Raw genomic sequence first — 18,939 nt, 5'->3', positions numbered from 1 at the left:
GCTCCTTCTACTCATTCTCCATATTTTATTTCATGCAACTAGTAAAACCAAGTCAAAGTCTACATAGGCATTATTTCAGAGTGCATGGCAGAGGGTTAGTAGATGAACATTGCCCTCCTAAGGGTTGCAAGTGCTCCCCCTTCCTCTTGCAGATCACCCCTTCCATTTTTTTCCCCCTGGAGGGTTTGCATCGCTGGAGAAAGCAGCTGCTGTTTTCTCTCATGTGACAGATAGTAATGATACTTCTCAGCTCAATGTTCTGACAGTCAATGAAACCTTGGAGCTGAAGACAGAGGGGGAGGAGAACAAATCTTCTCTAGGTGCTGGCAACACTGTAAGTTTTATTAAGGGGAACTGACAGATGTCTTCTTCTTCTTCTTCTTCTTCTTCTTCTTCTTCTTCTTCTTCTTCTTCTTCTTCTTCTTCTTCTTCTTCCTCTTCCTCTTCCTCCTCCTCCTCCATCTCCTCCTCCTCCATCTCCTCCATCTCCTCCTCCTCCATCTCCTCCNTCCTCCTCCATCTCCTCCATCTCCTCCTCCTCCATCTCCTCCATCTCCTCCATCTCCTCCTCCTCCTCCTCCTCCATCTTCTCCTCCTCCTCCTCCTTGAAAAGCCCTGGCACTGGCAGCTGAGCCGGAGTCAGTGCTGAGGATGCTTTGATACTGGTCTGCTCCCTTCTTTGCTCAGAACTTTGCTGTCAGACTTTGCAGGTTTAGTTAACATATTAACACGAATGCCTGGGAGTTGTTGTTTTCTTCCTTTCTTGCTCTAACACCAGGCTGGACAATTACCTTCCTAGGGAGAAAATGTTTGAAGTTGCGTTCACAGTATGTAAGATAGATTTCTCTGGGTTAAACTTTCAAGGACCCACATGGAAATCCTTAGAACTTTCAAATATATCTACATGATAGAGACAGTTTTCTTTGAAGATACTGGCCATGAGGTATATATCCATGGAAATAAGGTAGATTCTCCTATACAGATTACCAACATCTATTGAAACCTGAGCTATTTATATTTTGCATATATTATGATAAAGAAGATCAGGCAAAATGTATTTTTTAAAGAGTCAGAAATGTTTTCAAAGGTTACCAGACCTACATTTCTAAAAAGTTGGAGAATACTTTTAGAAATTTCAAGGTGGTATTTTTGACATTTTCTTTTTTCTTTTTATTATCATTTTATTCATTTACATTTCAAATGATATCCCCCTTTCTGGTTATCACTCCATAGACACTCCCCCATCCCCTTCCCCTCCCTGCCACAGACTGGACTCAGTTGACCCCTCAACCCACAGGAGAATCAGGGTCCTGGTATTCAGGTGGGCAAGGAGTCAGCAGGGTGACACACAGACATGAACACATGGGAGTTTTGATCTGAATGTAATTTCTCAAAGCAAGCATCAGACTTATATTACAGAAGAAAACAAGAAAGTTAGGCAACACATTAAGGTCATAAGGTACATTGAGGTTGCCCAATGCAAAATGACTCTTACACAAAACAGAGAAATGCATACACGAAAGCTAACGGGAACTACGCAGTGTTTACAATGGGGATAAAATTCAGTGTTTACAACTGGGATCAAAAGCAGCCCCACCTAAGGTCAGCTTCTCTTAGAAGCCAGAGGCAAGGGTTTTATGCCCTTGCCGTAGTTCCAATTCTAGTCTATTGTATAATCCACCTTCCCTCTAGGCCATTGTAAATTCCTGTCTATGGGAGTGACTCCGTTGTTGTTCTAAGTATTTACTCTAGTTCCTTCTTAGACCACAACCTTCCTTCTTCCTAGGCCACTGTAAATTCCTGCACATGGGAATGACTGGGCTGTTATTCTAAGTTTATTTTGTAGAACTAGCCCTGAGATTTCTAGCTTTTTTCCAGTAAATGCATGATTTCTTTTCACTATCTGTCAACATTGGAGGCTTTTTGTCTGAATAGGTAATATTCTTACTAAATTCCGAGGCCAGGGTCAGCTCAAGGACTGCCTAGGACATTGGTGAAGGCTATGGAGTAAAATTCAATGTAACTTAGGTATTTGTCAAATCATTCCTTGGAGGCACCTATAATAAAACAATTGAAGGAAAGCACACAGATCCATTCACCAACTGACATAGGGACAAGTTTGGAGTATTCATGCTATGGGACTCCAGGAGACTAAGTTTCTGTGAAACTTTTTGCCTCAGGACTGTGTCCAAGCTTTTGGGCTTGACACACAGACTTCACTGGAGTGGGTGTAGCACCTCCCCCTCCCCTTTTCTTCTGTGAGGGTGCTCCTTCTCCCTACTCTCCCACTCCTGCCTCACCTCTCTAGTATCTCCTTATGCTGGAGCATCAAGCCTCCACAGGACCAAGGGCCTTATCTCCCATTGATGTCAGATAAAGCCATACTCTGCTATATATGTATCTGGAACCCTGGATTCCCCCATGTATACTCTTTGGTTGGTTGTTTAGTCTCTGGGAGCTCTTGGTGGTCCAATTAGTTAATACTGTTGTTCTTCCTATAGAGTTGCAAGCCCTTCAACTTCTTCAGTCCTTCCCCTACCTCTTCCATTGGGGTCCCTGGGCTCAGTCTGATGGTTTGCTGTATCTGAATCTGTATTGGTCAGGTGCTGGTAGGACCTCTCAAGGAACAGTCATACCAGGGTCCTGTAATCAAGAGCTTCTTGATATCACCAAAAGTGTGGGGGTTGGGTGTCTACAGATCAAATGGATCCCTAGGTGGGGTGGTCTCTGGGTCTTTTCTTCAGTCTGTTGCATTTTTTTTTTTTTTGTCTCTGCCATTCCTTTGGACAGGAACATTTCTGGGTTAAAATGTTTTAGATGGGTGGGTGGGTATCCCCATCCTTCAACCAGGGGGACATGCCTATCTACTGGAGGTGGTCTCTACAGGATATATCTCCTCTTTGTTGAGTATTTCAGCTATTGTCATTGCCATTGGGCCCTGGGAGCCTCCTGCTTCCCTGGAGTCTGGGACTTTCTAGTGGCTATCCCCAATTCCCTATCCTCCCACTGATGCATGTGTCTATTCAATTTCCTGACCCTCTATACCTCCCTCCTGTCCCTTCCAATACTTGTTCTTGCCCCACTTTTTTTCAAGGTGGTCTTTAGGTGCATAAGAATTCCATTTTTCTTTGATACAACTAAATATATACATGTGATCATTAGTCGGAAGGACTGCACTGTTGGACCACAAGCCTTTGGAGAATAAGGCCAGAGGGAAGCTAGGTATGCAGGGGAAGGCTTACAGAGAAGGAGTCATTGGAGGTGAGCAATAGAGGAAGATCAGCACCAAGGACAGAAGTCCTGAAGCAACCTTTGGCAGAATAGTAGTGTTTGTTGGTGAAGGACTGATATTAAACTTTTCTTTCTGACCTACATGTATGCACCATGATACACTCATGCTCATAACTCCTTACAAGAACCAGCATTTGCACACACCTACACAGAAGTGTGTGTGTGTGTGTGTATGTGTGTGTGTGTGTGTGAAGCACATAGTGCACCCATGTACCCAGGAACCCTGTTTTCTTCCTAGCATGGCAGAAAACATGGACTACCACCATAATAAAATACATGAGTTAATAAATGTATTAAGAGAAGAGACTATTTGACTCATAGGTTTTAGTCAGCCGTGAGTCAGCATGTCATGGGAAGAGAGTAGGTCTGAGCAAGGCTCCTTTAAGGCCCAAGAGCAGAAAAGAGATTGAAGAGGGTACTCTGGTCTCATGGTGACATTTAGGATATGTCACCAGTGACTAATGGTCTTCCTACATTGCTTCTCTGTTCAAAGGTTCCATTACCTCCCACCAGTGTCACGAAGAAACCCAGCGTTTTACACATGACCTTATTAGGGGGACTCAACATTCTAACTTCAGCAAAAAAGGGTAAAAGTAGAGTTATAAAACACAACTTTGAAACAAAATGCCACACTCTTCTTTGTTGGAGGATCAAATACTATACACTAGAGCCAATGAGTGGCTTGCTTTAACATTCAGCCATCTCAGCCTTTCTGGATTGCAGGATATGTTTTGGCTAACTGAACAGTGTCATAACAGGTTCCTTCAAGGAGCAGTAAATACTCAATTGAGGTAAGTTGTTCTTTGGGCATGCTTGGTGCATCAACAGCTTTGATGAGTCACCTCGTGATTAATTTGACCTTTTTTTTTTTTTTGGTTGTACAGTTCATGTTGCTGAAAAGAGAACAGGAGGCAGGTGATGCCTGTACTCAGCACAGTGACTCACCATGCACTCAGTGTGAGATATGGCAAATGCAGAGAAAAGATGTTGATGGTCAGGTGTATTATACACCAGGCACAGGGCAAGAAATAGATGTGCCATATGATGTTTTCTAAATCAGTAGTTGTCTACTATGGACACCTGGTACCTAGAGGGAAAAAAAGGTTCTTCAAACTTCCATAAGAGAATAATTTGATACACAGGGCCCCAACATGACATGGAGATTCATAGAACAGGATTGAGAAGTGGAAATGAAGAAGAAGTCATAAAAGAAATAAATAAAAGACATTTTTGGAATCAGAAGGTAGAGAGTTAACCCTTATCTCATGGACAGTAATTCACAGTGCAGTTGCCCTTGGAGAATGTGGCCATCTATAAAGTGGCCACAACAACTTTATGCATCACAGGAACAAGGTAACAACTGGTAAATGAAATAATGTGTGGATAATGCTTGGATCATTCTAAGAGCTTGGTCTATATAGACTAGGGTTTTATAATCTGAGTTTCCTTTGTTTGCTCTTGCAAAGATTAGTGGAACATGTGGAAGTCAAGCAATGTCTGCTATACTCATAGACCAGTGCCTTATTCAGTCATCATCAGAGAAGTTTCTTCTAGCAACAGATTGAACAGCTGCAGACACTAACAGTCAGACATTACATAGAGAGAAATAGTCTAAGTGGGACATCTCCATCAAATCCCTCCCCTCAGAGCTCAGTGAACTCCACTGAAAAGAAGGCAGAAAGAGTTTAAGAGCCAGAAGGATGGAGGACATCAGGAGAACAAGACCTTCTAAATCATCTATGCAAGATGTGCATGAGCTCATAGAGTCTAAAGCAGCAGGCACAGGGATTCTTGGGACTCTTTTCTTCTTGTTGGGCTACCAAGTCCAACATTCATATAGTTTTTGCTTTATTTTATTTTATTTTATTTTTTCATTTGGTTGTTATCTCTTAGGAGCCTCTTCTTTTTTCTTTTCTCCCCCCCCCCCTTTTTTAAAAAAAGATGTATATGATTGGCCTGTCTTCATGTACACCAGAAGAGGACATCAGATCACATTACAGATAGTTGTGAACCACCATGTGGTGGCTGGGAATTGAACTTAGGACCGCTGGAAGAGGAGTCAGTTGTCTAACTGCTGAGCCATCTCTCCAATTCCTAGCCTCTTCTTTTCTATTGAGAGACCGAAAGGGAGTGAATCCCATTGCGAGGGGAGGTGAAGGGAGGAATAAGGAGGAGTAGAAAGATTGGAAATTATAATCAAGATATATTCTGTGAGAAAAGAATCTGTTTTCAATAAAAGGAAAAAAGAAAACAAATAAAAACTAGCATTATCTCATCGCCTCTAAGATTGAATATGTTCTCCACTCGATATTTGGTTTCCCATGATATGTTCATCCTCAACTACCGAAATGAGCCATATTTATTTGTTTGTTGTCTCCACCTGTCTTACAGCTTTGAATCCTTGCTCACCCCTTTGGAAGCAATGTGGTTTTGCCAATTAGAGTCCTGTTATCTCTTTAGACACTACTTGTTTCTCCAGAATTCTGGAAGTAGCCTCTAAATTTCTTCATCTTGGTTTGCTTCAAGCATCTCAGTTTCCATCAGGATCAGGTGTCATTGTGGATTCTTCAGAAACTAAGTACTGATTTTACCCTAGATGCTACACATTACATGGTGTCTATGCTATCAAGGAGAGCAAAAGACATTGCCACCAGGCAGTGTGCTCTATGCCTCCCAGTTCATTTTACTATTTCCTGAACATGTGATTTGCAGCGCCTCATGTAATTCCCAAGTGCCAGTCTCTTTAGTTTTTAAAGTGAGATGTTAATATCTGACTTGTAGGATTGACATGTAAAACAGAGGTGATGCCTTTGCCTGTAAATGCCAAATGTTGCTCCTGAGGAATCAAAAAACAAGAACAAGGGCCCCGATTCTAACTTGTCTTCTCTCTTTCCCTTTCTCCAGTTATACAGCTCGGCTGAGTTTGGCAGAAGATGGCAGCTTATCCAGGAATCAGTGGTACCAAATAGGTTCTACTGGTAAGTCTGCCTTCATATTTGGGCCTAAGATATCATCACCTTCCCTAGCAGATGCTGGGGCCCTCAAATAACCCTTTCAGATACTCTTAAAAATTGTGTCACTATTTTCCCATAAACCCCTAATATATCATTAATATTAGTGAACTTCAGGATCTTTGTAAGTATTGCTTTGGTATATTTACATGAACCTTGGATACAGGTATTGTTTTAAGGCACGGTACCTTTTATTAGTTATATATATATTTCAAAGAAGGGTTTTTCAGTATAAAGAAGGAGATCTTAATTAGTTTATCAGCAGATCTTGTCTGTCCGGTCTTCTAGGCCTTCTTCTTATCTTATTTGATACAGCCAGTACCCCTATTCTCTCCCTTAGCATGTCTTCTGTATCCTGTGAATTGTCAAACACATGTAGGCACAGGGTCATATTCTGCTCAGGCTGTTGTGACAGGATGCTATGGATGCATGGTATAAACAACCAATGTGGCTCTGTGAGATCCTGAAGACTGGGAAGATCAAGGTGAAGGTACCATCAGATTTACTTCCTGGTGTGAACTCTCCTCTTGACCTGAACATGGTTGTATCTTTGTGGGAAAAAAGAAGGGCCGTGGTCTCTCTTATCACTGTCACAAGGACACAAATTAATCCAGGGTAACCTCACTCTCATAACCACCTTATAAACTGAGTCAACTGAGTCATCTTCTAAAGGCTGAACTCCAAACACAATCACTTCAGTTTAGGCTTTTTTTTTTTTTTTTGTCAGGAGGAACATAGACATATAGCCCTTAACCTACCTACCTACCAGTAAAGGTATAGGTGACAGAGGTGTTTATATTTGCATGAGTATTATGACAGATGCTGTCCTATAGCTTTTTTTTATAGTGTGCTGCAATTATGCACATACCCTCATATTTTAGTTACAAATAAGCTTACTATAAGAATTCATAGAGAGATAAATAATAAGATCTATTGAACATAAATAGTACACCATATGTTATAAAGCATTATGCATTTGAAAAAGAAATAATAGAGAGGAAGGAGAGTGAAGAAGAGTATAGTACAGAAATAAAGACAAGAAAATCATAGTCTTGGTTTTTTTTTCCACCATGCTCCTAATTCTGTAATAGACCCCTCCATGACCATAGGCAACTCAATTTGAAAGTCAACCAAGCGACAAAAGTTAATTTTGGCTTTTGCATTTCCAACCCCAAATCCAAGAAATGTAAGAACAAGGTTTGGAACATTCTAGTGTGATTTTGATATTTTATTTAGTGAGAGTGTTAGAATGTGTATCCTCACCCAGAAAAGCAAACTCTAGTTCATCCAGAACTGCCTGTAGAAAAGACACTCAACCTGGCTCCAGGCTATTGCCTCTTCTATAGTAGAGTTAAAGAAACTAGCTCACAGGAGACTTTAGGTACTCTTTATTTACACAATCCAGAATCACCAGGACAGTGGCACTCAGGAGCCATTGAGCTCTGCAACAAGGGCTGCAAAAGTATCTCGTTATTATCTTGATGTCCCTTCTGAAATCACATTGGGACAGCAAGATGGAGGGACAACCTGCTGTTTGATTCTAGCTAGCCACTCTCTCTCTGCTTCCTTCACTTCTTCTACACTTACCTCAAAGAGGAGCACGTGTTAACTGTTGTGTGTGTGTGTGTGTCTTTGTTTATTTGGTTAGATAAGGTCTCCTGAAAGCCAGAGTGGCCTCACACTCCTTATGTATAAGTGATGGGCCTTCCAGGCACTGGGATTATATATGGGTCGTAACATATCCAGAACTTACACTTCATAATTTCTAATACTTCATCCCTGATGTTTTTTGAAAGCCAGAGAGCTTTATTAGAGAAATTTCCTTTCTTTTTAAAAAACATTTCATATATGCATAGAGTATTTACATGCCCACCCTTTCCTCCCTCAAACTCCTCCTATGACCTCCCACTCTCCCTTAAATTAATTCCATCATGGCTTTTTACTTTAATTATTATATAATGCATATATAAATGTAACCTGCTGAGTTCACTTAGTGTCACTTGGTAGTGAGGGAGAATGAGTCTTCCCCAGAGTTGAGTCCCCTCTAATTAGCTATCTAATACCGGGGCTCAGCCCTAGGGATGTTTTCCAAAACTCATATAGAGGCTGGAGATTTGGCTCAGTTAGACTGCTTGCTTAGCATACACAATGCCCTGAGTTCAGTCCTCAGCTCCGCATAATCTTTGTATGGTGATGTGTGTCTGTACCTATAACACCAAGGATGCTGATCATTCTAAGTTTCATGCTAGAGGAGCTGCAAGTAGAATCTTCTCAGAGGAAGGGGGGAGGAGGAAGAAGAAGAGGACAAGGACAAGGCGAAGAGAGTGAGAGACCTGAAAAAGCTCAGGCAAGTGACCTAGAAATGTCTATGTGGCGAGAGACCACTTCTTTTTCTATTTCTTCTTTCATTTTGTTGTCTTGTTTCTGTGATGTGTGCCCGTGTGTGTGTGTGTGTATGCCCGTGCCTGTGCCCGTGCGTGTGCATGTGTGTGTGTGTGTGTGTGTGTGTGTGTGTGTAGGAGTGTATACTAGGACATCAAGTGCAGTGTCTCCTCTACCACTCTGCCTTATTTTCTTGAGAGTATTTCTCAGTGAATCTGGAGCTAGGCTGGCAGCCAGCAAGCTCCACAAATCCTCCTGTTTCTTACCTCTGCCCCCCCCAAAACACACACACACAGAGAGAGAGAGAGAGAGAGAGAGAGAGAGAGAGAGAGAGAGAGAGAGAGAGAGCGAGCCAAGGCTGCAGATACCCATGGCTTTTTACATAGGTTCTAGGTATTTGCATTCAGGTCTTCCTTCTTGCCTGTCATTTACTCTTGTATCATGAAAGATAGCTCCAGCCCCAATTAACAACCCATGTTCCCTTATCACAATGAGCCACCCGTGACTGACTGCTTGCCTTCAAGCCTGTTTCTGATTCACCTGTTGCTGGCCATGTTGGGGATACCCTTTCAAAAATGAAGTTGACCTCTCTCAGGTCTGGGGATGCAGCTCTGTATCCTCTTCAGTCTCCACTAGGGTCAGCATGTTTAAAGATTTATTTGTGTTTATTGTATGTGTAGAGGTGTTTTGCCTGCATTTTGTATCATGTGCGTGAAGTGGTTGCAGAGGCCAGAAGAGGTCATCAAATACCCTTGGAATTGGAGTTACGGATGGTTGTTAGCCACCATGTGGGTGCTGGGAGCTCGACCATGTCTTCTGGTGAGAACAACTCTTATCTCATAAGTCCTCTCCCCAGCCCTTTTAAAAAATACTTATTTTTAATTTATTTTTTTATTTTTTAATCCTTTTTGTTTTTTTTTTTACAGTCCACTCTTCATTCCCCTCCTGGTCCACCCCCAACCACTCCCCATCCCATCCCTACCCCCCTCCCCACCTCTATCTCCATGAAGATGTCCCCAGCTCCCCATCCACACTCCACCAGAAGTCCCTACTCCCTGGGGTCTCAAGTCTCTTGAGGCGTTGGGCGCATCTTCTCTGACTGAGTCCAGACCCAGCAGTCCTCTGCTGTATATGTGTCGGGAGGCCTCATATCAGCTGATGTATGGTGCCTGGTTGGTGGCTCAGTGTCTGAACAATCTCAGAGGTCCAGGTTAGTTGAGACTGCTGGTCTTCCCATGGGGCTGGCCTCCTCCTCAACTTCTTCTGGCTTATCCCCAATTCAACCACAGGGGTCCCTGGCTTCCATCCATTGGTTGGGTGCTAGTACCTTCATCTGACTCTTTCGGCTGCTTGTTGGGTCTCTCAGAGAACAGCCATGCTAGGCTCCTTTCTGAAAACATAGCACAGCATCAGTTACTGTGTCAGGCCCTGGGGCCTCCTTTTGAGCTGGATCCCAATTTGGACCTGTCACTGAACCTTTCTCTCAGGCTCTTCTCCATTTTTGTCCCTGCAGTTCCTTTAGACAGAAACAATTCTGGGACAGGGCTTTTGATTGTGGAATGGCAACTCCATACCTCCACTTAATGTCCTGTCCATCCACCAGAGGTGGACTCTAAAAGTTACCCCTCCCCACTATAGAACACTTCATCCAAGGTCCCTCCATTTGAGTCCTGAGAGTCTCCAGGACTCAAGACCTCCCAGGTCTCCAGTACCTTAAGAATGTTCCCCTATCTCCCAAGGTTGCCTGTTTCCTTTGTTTCTGCTGGCCCTCAGGGCTTCAGTCCTGTCCTCCCCCATACCTGATCATGTTCCCCCCTTTCCCTCCCTGTCCCCTCTCCCACCTAGGTCCCTCCCTCTCCCCTCCTCACCACCCCCATGATTGCTTTCTTTTCCCTCCCAAGTGGGACTGAGGCAACTTCACTTGGGCCCTTCAGTCTGTTAACCTTCTTGATTTCTGTGGATTGTATCTTGAGTATTCTATACTTATTTAGCTAATATCTACTTATTAGTGAGTGCATTAGTTATATCACTCAGGATGATATTTCATTTTCTCCCATGTTCATGAGCTACCTTCATTTTTATCTAAAAATTATAAAGTCCTCTTTTAAAAAGGAAAAGCCAAGACCCTCATCCACTACTTTCTGTCCTGTTTTTGTTAGTTTGTTTTTGTTGTTATTGTTGTTGATGTTGTTGCTGTTATTGTTGTTGTTGGTGTGTGTGTGTACCTTATATATATAGAAAAAACTCAGATACATATTTTTTAAAAGTGTAATCCTCCCAGTTTATCATTGAAATGATAGTGATATTTGCCAACAGAACAGCTATAAAGGACCAGCCTTTCCATAAATCAGGTTTACCATGGGCTGCAGGTTTATGCACATGGACTGTAGCACTAGTGTGTACACAGTAGAATTCAGGAGGCCAGACAGGAGGGTTTTTGTTTTGTTTCAGTTTGTTCCTTAACAATAGAAATAAGGAAAAACATTGCTAGAAAGGCTAGACAAGGACGGGTACAAAGCTGAAGGTATGTATGTCCAGGTACCCGATGCTTAGTGTACCATATTTTCAAACTTACATGAACTCTTATTTTCATGTGGCATTATTGTAAGCAAAACAGACCTCATTCCCCTGTCACTCATGATAACTCATCCTTTCTTATTAATACTTTGAAGAAGGGTTTCATTTTAGAAGTAGATTGCTAAATCTACAAACTCTCACAAAATCATCACCTTTCAAATGCACTGCACACTACTGTTTGTTAATTCTAGTTTATCTGTCCACTATGCAAAACCAGTAGAATTGAATTGTTTTATTCTATTGTGAACATGAGAACACATCTTTCCCAATCAAGAATTAGCAGTGTGGAAGTGCTATTTAAAATTAAAGCTCTTTAATTCCTATAATAGTTTTCTGAGGGAGGCTACTCATTAGCATCGTTAACAGGAGAAGTCTAAGACAAAGAATGGCTAAGTAATTAGACCAAGGCCACCTAGGTGGAAAGTAGAAAGGTCATTATTTCAGTGATGGGTATCTCCAAAGTCCATTTCTACTCCATGCATGGATGCTGTTGCCTCTGCTGCTCACCCTGTAGCTGGAAATCTAATACCTTAGACGGATGTGTAGTCACAGTTCAAAGGTCTTTTGGCTGCAGTGACTGTCTTTGTATCTTTTCAAATATATTTGGCATTTGGCCCCCATGAGTTCAGCTTGCTTGCCATTTCTAGAGAGGGCCCAGCGTCCTGTGAGATGCACAGCACTACAGCTCCTGTAGAAATCTCTTGCTCTGTAGCCACATGGTCTGTGTTCTGACACTGGGCCACTTTCTGAGGCCAGCAAGAAATCTGCCAATCAAAGCAATGTGTGTTATTATATTCACTCCTGGAAACTAGAAGCTTTAAATTACATAGAAACCATGAAACTGTTGAGGAGTTTTCATCCTGCTTTAATTAAAAAGAAATGTCCTTTAATCACTGCTGCACCAGCCTAGGAGGAGGGTGTGACTCGTTCTCAGATGGTTTTCTCCAGTGGTAAATTGAATCATTAAATGACCATGGGTAATAACACAGCACTTTCCACAGGGGTGCAGAACATGAAGATAAAATCATAGGTTTTCCACATCCTCCAGCTCTCTTGAGAATTATCTGTGAGAGGCAATAGTCACACAGCCCCTGGAAGCAATCAATGCCAATTGAAAATAATTAGGGGATGCAACATCTTATTCTCACCTTAACTAGTGATTGCTATCAATACTGTCATCACTACTATAAATAGCCACTTTCATCCCAAGATGAAATTTTATATTCCTTCCAGAAGTGATTTAAGACCTCGCATAAAACATGTCCTAAGCACAATGTTGCATTCAATGGATTAGCCTTTCTTCTTTAACGGAGGAAAGTCATAAATATGGCCTTTCCTGTGTGAGAAATCCATGTCATTGTGGGGAGACAGTTGATGGGTGAGACCCTTAAGGACACTGTGAGTGCAAGCTTTACCATCCACTAAGAAAGGGATTGTGGGAAGTGAAGTCCTGTGTGCATCCCTAAGAGTTAGGTACAGAGCCCACTGACTAGCAGGAGCAGAATCATCCACAATTGGTTGACTTTGTATGTGTTGTTTCCATTTCACAGGTGTTGGTTTTAGTCTTAGAATGGCCTTCTCCACATTAGGGCACAAAATGGACACTGCCATCTTTAGGCTTCCAGCCTAATAGTTTAGTAATTCCATCAGCTTCCCTGAATGTTCTCTGTTTTCAGAGATCAAAAATGGCCTGCCTATGATTATAGACATAGAAGGTGAAACATTTACTATAAATGAAGGTCAGTTGTTTTCCCTGGGAACTGAACTGGATTCAATCAAATGACATCAAATTTGACATCAAATCCAATTGAAATTTAAATTCATCTGGCTTTATGCTCTTGCTTGTGGTACTAACAATCAACCTCAAAGTAAAAAAAAAAAAATGGTTTTCATCTTTATTCCACAAAAGAGAAGATCCAACATTGTTAAGTTGGTAAAATTGTATATTCTTCATTTTAGTCTAATAATTTAGAAAGAGCTGAGTTCATGCATTGAACTTGTAAGAACATCATAGAGCTGGAGGCATTGTATCCAAATGCCTTGAAAATGCATTTCTGTCCATAGCCTGATGATTTTTAAAAGGTTGAAAATTTTGATTTGGTGCTTGAGTCAAGTTTGGGGACTTAAACAAGGGAGAATAGTTTTTATTACAAAAGATGAAACAATTCGCTAAATTTAAAGAATATTCTACTTAACTGAAAATTTGTTTGAACTTACTTTGTAACATTTGTTTATATACACGAATTGCCTGTAACAGGGTCAGCTGAAAAGTGCATGTCAACTTTCTATGGTAAACTAACATGACAATTTGGAGTTGTTTAAAAATTAGCTTTTAGATCAATGAGATGATCAATGGGTAAAAGCACTTACCATTCAAACCTGAGAACTTGACTTTACTCCTGAGAGTCAACAGTAGAAGGAGATAGAGAAACTGTACATAATGTATACTAAATTATATCAATAGTTTCATTGTTTCCCATAGTTCAGTGTAATAAGTGTGATTGACATCCTTTAGACAATAAACAGTAAATCTGATTTGTTGTATGTTGACTGCATTTGGGACTTATTAAGTATTTGCATTAATTGTATAAATTAATCAAGACTGTCAAGATAAAATAAAAAATTCAGGCTGCATAAGTAATAAAACAACAGATGTTTTTTCATGGATCTGAAACAACAGAGGATCTAACTGTATGTTCCTTGACAAGCTTATTAAATGGATCGGATCATGTTCTCTGTCAGCCCCATCCTCCCCTCCACACACTGCAGTCTCTGTCTTCGGAAGTACCCTCTGGATAGCTTATGCCTCCTAATAAAAAGCTCAGTCCAACCAAACTCCCGGAATTTAATCTTATGGGCCTGATTAGGTAACATGCCCCTAGTTATACCTGGGGGTAGAATCAACTTTAGCAAGCAACATGACCAGAGAGCAAGGAATGGCCATGAGGCAGAATTGCCTTACAGCTCTTACCAAGGAAAGAGGAGAGGGTAACGGAAAGGCATCCATAAAAGGTAGTCGTTATGTGTGGATGTTTTTATACTCATTTCAGATGAGCAACAAATCGAAAGCTAAGTCAAAATGCCAAGTGTTGTGGATATTTACTCACTTCACCTTGACATACATTGGTAGATAATAGTGATGAAATTTAAAGCTAGGTATGCCTGAGTAATGACATCCTTACGGTACCCCAAGCTGCAACCCCACGTCTAGTGTACCCATGACCTCCACGATGCTAGGGGTCAGTAAAGCTTTTAATCCTAGACCTCCTACAGCCTGTTTTCTATATGCCCGGACTTTTATGCCAATTCAGGATTCTCTTTATCCTTGGCTGCCCAAGTGTATACACAGATGGTTTGCAATGAACGTTGCCATAGTTGGGTGAGAATGCTGACACTTAGCTTGGTCAATGTCTGCCTTCTTCGTGTTGCTCTGTTTAGTTCTTCAAAGTTCATTATTACTTCTGTCTCTTCTAAGAATATAATACAGCATATCAGATTCAGCAGTTCAGGTTTCTTTGGGTCATTGGTCAGAATAACATATGTCAATGTTACTAAGTTCAATCTCAGATTCAATGTTCACTCTCTGTAAGAACCAAGGAAGCTTGCCAAGATGACCGTTGTCTTTAGCAAAGTCCTATTTTGCAAATTAGAGATGAAATACAATTATTATCAGCAAGTAGAGCATTTAGTATAGTCTCCAAATATATATATATATATATATATATATATATATATATATATATATATATATATTTCCTCCTTCCTGCTCCTGCCAAGAGGCAAGTTAATTAAAAGCCAAGACTGTCTTTCATATGTTTCTGTCTACCTTGTATTCTACTGTAGCTGCAGCAAAATGAACATGTATATGTGTAAGTATGCACAGTACATGCATGCAAGTAATGCTGTCTCTTCATCCCTTTTTTGGTACAGTGTTCTTGGGAGGTCAGAACAATCTGAAACCATTTTCTTTGGACTTCAGACTTTCTCACCTCTTCCTGCTGTCTCATTCTTGGTGACTACCTCTCTTGTGTCTGAGCCTGACCCTGGGAGCTAAACCATGGGCAATTCAATGAGGAGCAGAGCCAGTCACAGGAAGGTGTTCTGAGACTCCCCCCAGGCACAGTGCTGGGACATCCACTGCACCTGCACTAGGAGAGCTAGATAAGAGCAGTTTCATTATCCTGGAGAGGCGGGTGTTTTATCTCTTCTCCAGAAGTTAAAGATCCCCACAAGAGGCTGCTTCTCAAGCCTCTTGCACCTTCCTTCACTTCTCAATCTTTTCCTGTGATTATCAAGTTTGCCTTACAAATGAAAGTGAAGGTGCCTTTGTGCAGTATGAGTTCATCGCTGCTGTTGCTGCCTCCACTCACTAATGGCCGTCATTGATTCCTGTCCCCTTATCTTGATGATTTCCTGTCCCCCTAGGCAGCAGCTTCTCGATCTTTGCACAATAGAGATTCAATCACATCTCCTGGTTCCCATGAAGAATCCCTCCTATGTCAAAGTGCCACCACGCTTTGGCAAGAATGAGAGGGAAAGAAGGAAGGCCAGGACTCTGGTGTCCTATTTTGTAAATAAACTTAAGGAAGTTAACATAATGATAGTGAACGTACCTCACTAAAATCTCAAAGGTTTCTAGGATTTCCCTGTGGTTTTGCATGTAGTTCTGGTTAACCATTCAGCTTTGATCCACCTTTGGGTGCTGGGTGCAGTCACAATGCTTTTGCTAGAATTCTGCTTATAAAAGCACAACATAAGCTATATCACTCCCCTTTCAAAGTGTTCCTCGGTAAAACAAACAAAATTATGTTTCTACCTGACATGAGATTTCCTCCTTGACTGCATATAAGGATTTTTTTCCTTTTTGCTGTATGCCCCTGCTGTCTGATGCTTAAACACAATATAAAACACAAACACACTAACAAACACACCCACAGTCACACAAATACATACATACACACACACACACACACAGAGAGAGAGAGAGAGAGAGAGAGAGAGAGAGAGAAAAGGAGGGAGACTTGAATGAAGTTGTATTATACTGAACAATGCCTGCCAAATACCATACATATCCATTAACATCGAACCTAAATTTTAACTAAATGAATATATACTATTATATTATGAATCACTAAAAACATCTTCTTAACTACATTATGATCACCATGAGACACCTGCTGGCTTAAAAGATATTAAAATGAAAGAAGAAATAAGGATTTGGAGCATGGATGAACTTAGGCTCCCAAGGATTAGTTTGATGAATGGACTTGACAAATGGATTTAGGGGTGAGGTATCCCAAGATATTTTTCTTTTCTATGAAAGGTTAGATGATGCTGTCGTAGTACCTAATCATGAAGAAGATAGGGTGGGAAAGACACAGCACTGAGCAGTTGGTCATTCGTCAGGGTAGGTCAGGAGACTACCCCTGACAGAGTTATCCATCAGAATCTCAGCTCTCCAGGAGAATTTAGAGGGCATTCCATCTGACCTCCCATGACTTGCCGGGATCTCGTCTACAAAGTGCTAGAGAAATGAATGCCAAGAGCTTTTTAAAATGAGAACAGGACTTTGCTGTCTATCGGGATCTATCTTCCTCTTAAGTAGAATAACAAGAGGAAATGGACCTGTCCCAATGTTGTTTATTGTTGGCCCTGGCACTTAAGACATCAACACCTCTAAGCAAAGCAATCCCATAATTTAGAGAAAAGTGTCAAGGCTTCACAGGCATGGCAAGATGTGCTCCAAGGTGTGGACAGAACCTGCATTCATAAGATTTATGGTAAAGACTTTTACATGAGCGCCGCATTTACAGCAGATAAATCCCAGAAGACATTACTATTACCGATAATTGAATTACAAAGCCATTATCATGTGCCGAGCAGAGCAAGTTTGGGCCTCTATGGTGACAGAATGAAACTTGTAGAATATTTATGCCTGTGCAGTTTCTGAATTTCCATTCTACAGAACACACTGATGGGTCTCCTCCCTCCTATGAGCAAGTATACTTCTGAGCAATTTTGCAGTTGAGGAAAACAAGATACCAAGGAGAACAAGAGAGGAATGCAGTTCAGACATGAGTCCACAGCTCTCCTAAACACTCCTCATGATCAAGTCTTCCACAGCTCCTCTTCTCAAAATATCAATGCAGTGCATGACATTTGGGCTTTTAAAAGAAGAATAAGTAAGAACACGGATGCCAGTGCTGTTTTCTACTGAGAAAAATTAATAAAAATAGCATCATAATGAAAAGCAGTATTACAGGGCTGGAGAAAGGGTGTAAGAGTATGCACTGTTCCTTATATTCAGGGTGTAAGAGTATGCACTGCTCCTGCAGAGAACCTCAGTTCAGTTCCCAGCTCCCACATCTAGCTACTCACAACTACCTTCAACTAGATCTCTAGGGGACCTGACATCCTCTTCTGGTCACACACACACACACACACACACACACTTGTAAAAATATCTTTTTGGAAAATGACGTTTCTATAACTTTGGCACATAAAAAAATATACCATAGCTCCATTTGTGTAATTCTAAAACTCATAAATCATGAACTGACTACATCTGAAATAGTACAGCCTATCTATTTACTGTCTTTACAGAATGAAAGGCAAAATAGCTGAGATATGCCATGTGGTAAGGTTGTGTTCCTAAGACAATATACGGGTTATTATCCCACTTAGTTTTTCTATACTTTAGTATATTTTTATAAGCTTTGGATGTAGTTTTCCCTCCCATAATATTTGAGTTTTTTTAAAGTAATTTCAGAGTTAAAATATACAATGACATAGACACCAAGAAAAGGACTGGGGAAATGGCTCGGCAGTTAAGAACACTTAGTGCTCTTACAGAGGAACCAAGTTTGGTTTCCAACACCCACATGTCACCTCAAAACTACCTACAACTTTAGTTTTAGGATATTCAGTGCCTCTTTTGACCTCTTTGGGTTCCTACACATATCACATATGCACATACTCACATTCACAAACATACAAGTAAACACACAACATTAAGTAAATAAATATTTTTAAAGATTCAAGGAAATCTCCATATGTGCTTAAACCCATTCTGACCAGTGTTAAGTCATCTTACAGAGCTACGGCCCAATGTTGGTAGTTATGAAATTCACATATTATGAACTTGAGGCCTTATTTTTATTTACCCTGGCTTTTCTACATGTATCTTTTTTCTTATAATGCAGAATCTCACGTTACATCTCTCTAACTTGCTATTTTAGCTTCCTGAAGTTTTCAGATTTTCCTTTCTCTAATTTATCTGGACAATATCTGTGTGGGGGTAGGGTGAGGTGTTGCAAAAAGTATTTAATCTCACAAATAGGAAGTAAAAATCAGCCTGAAAGGTATCCTTTCATTTAGTAAGCTATCATTATATGATAGAATTTTTGAGGAGATATTATATATACTTATATATAAAATGTATATATAATTTATATATAGATATAATTATATGTATTATATTGAGATATCATGAAATACATGCTATTGCATATTATTCCTGGAATATAATTTATATAAGAAATAAAAACAGACATTATACATCAAAAGACTTTTTAAAAAATGCCTATTATTTTTATGATTATTTTTATATCATGATCTCAGTTTCTTCTTCCTGCTCTTATTTCAGCCTCTCTTCTGCCCCTCCCCTACCCACTACTCT

General features: G+C 40.7%; 1 protein-coding gene across 6 annotated transcripts in view; it reads left to right on the top strand.

Annotated features, from left to right (window-relative positions):
- Sorcs1 (sortilin related VPS10 domain containing receptor 1) overlaps positions 1-18,939 on the top strand; it is a 522,478-nt gene that overhangs the window by 342,881 nt on the left and 160,658 nt on the right. For all 6 annotated transcript variants that reach the window (XM_021151490.2, XM_021151491.2, XM_021151493.2 and 3 more), the window contains one exon: positions 6,196-6,269. In XM_021151490.2, the coding sequence (XP_021007149.1) occupies positions 6,196-6,269 (74 nt within the window). The remainder of the gene's footprint in view (positions 1-6,195; positions 6,270-18,939) is intronic.

Source organism: Mus caroli, chromosome 19 (assembly GCF_900094665.2).
Source record: "Mus caroli chromosome 19, CAROLI_EIJ_v1.1, whole genome shotgun sequence".
NCBI classification, from domain to species: domain Eukaryota; kingdom Metazoa; phylum Chordata; class Mammalia; order Rodentia; family Muridae; genus Mus; species Mus caroli.
This window is presented reverse-complemented; position numbering and strand designations above follow the sequence as displayed.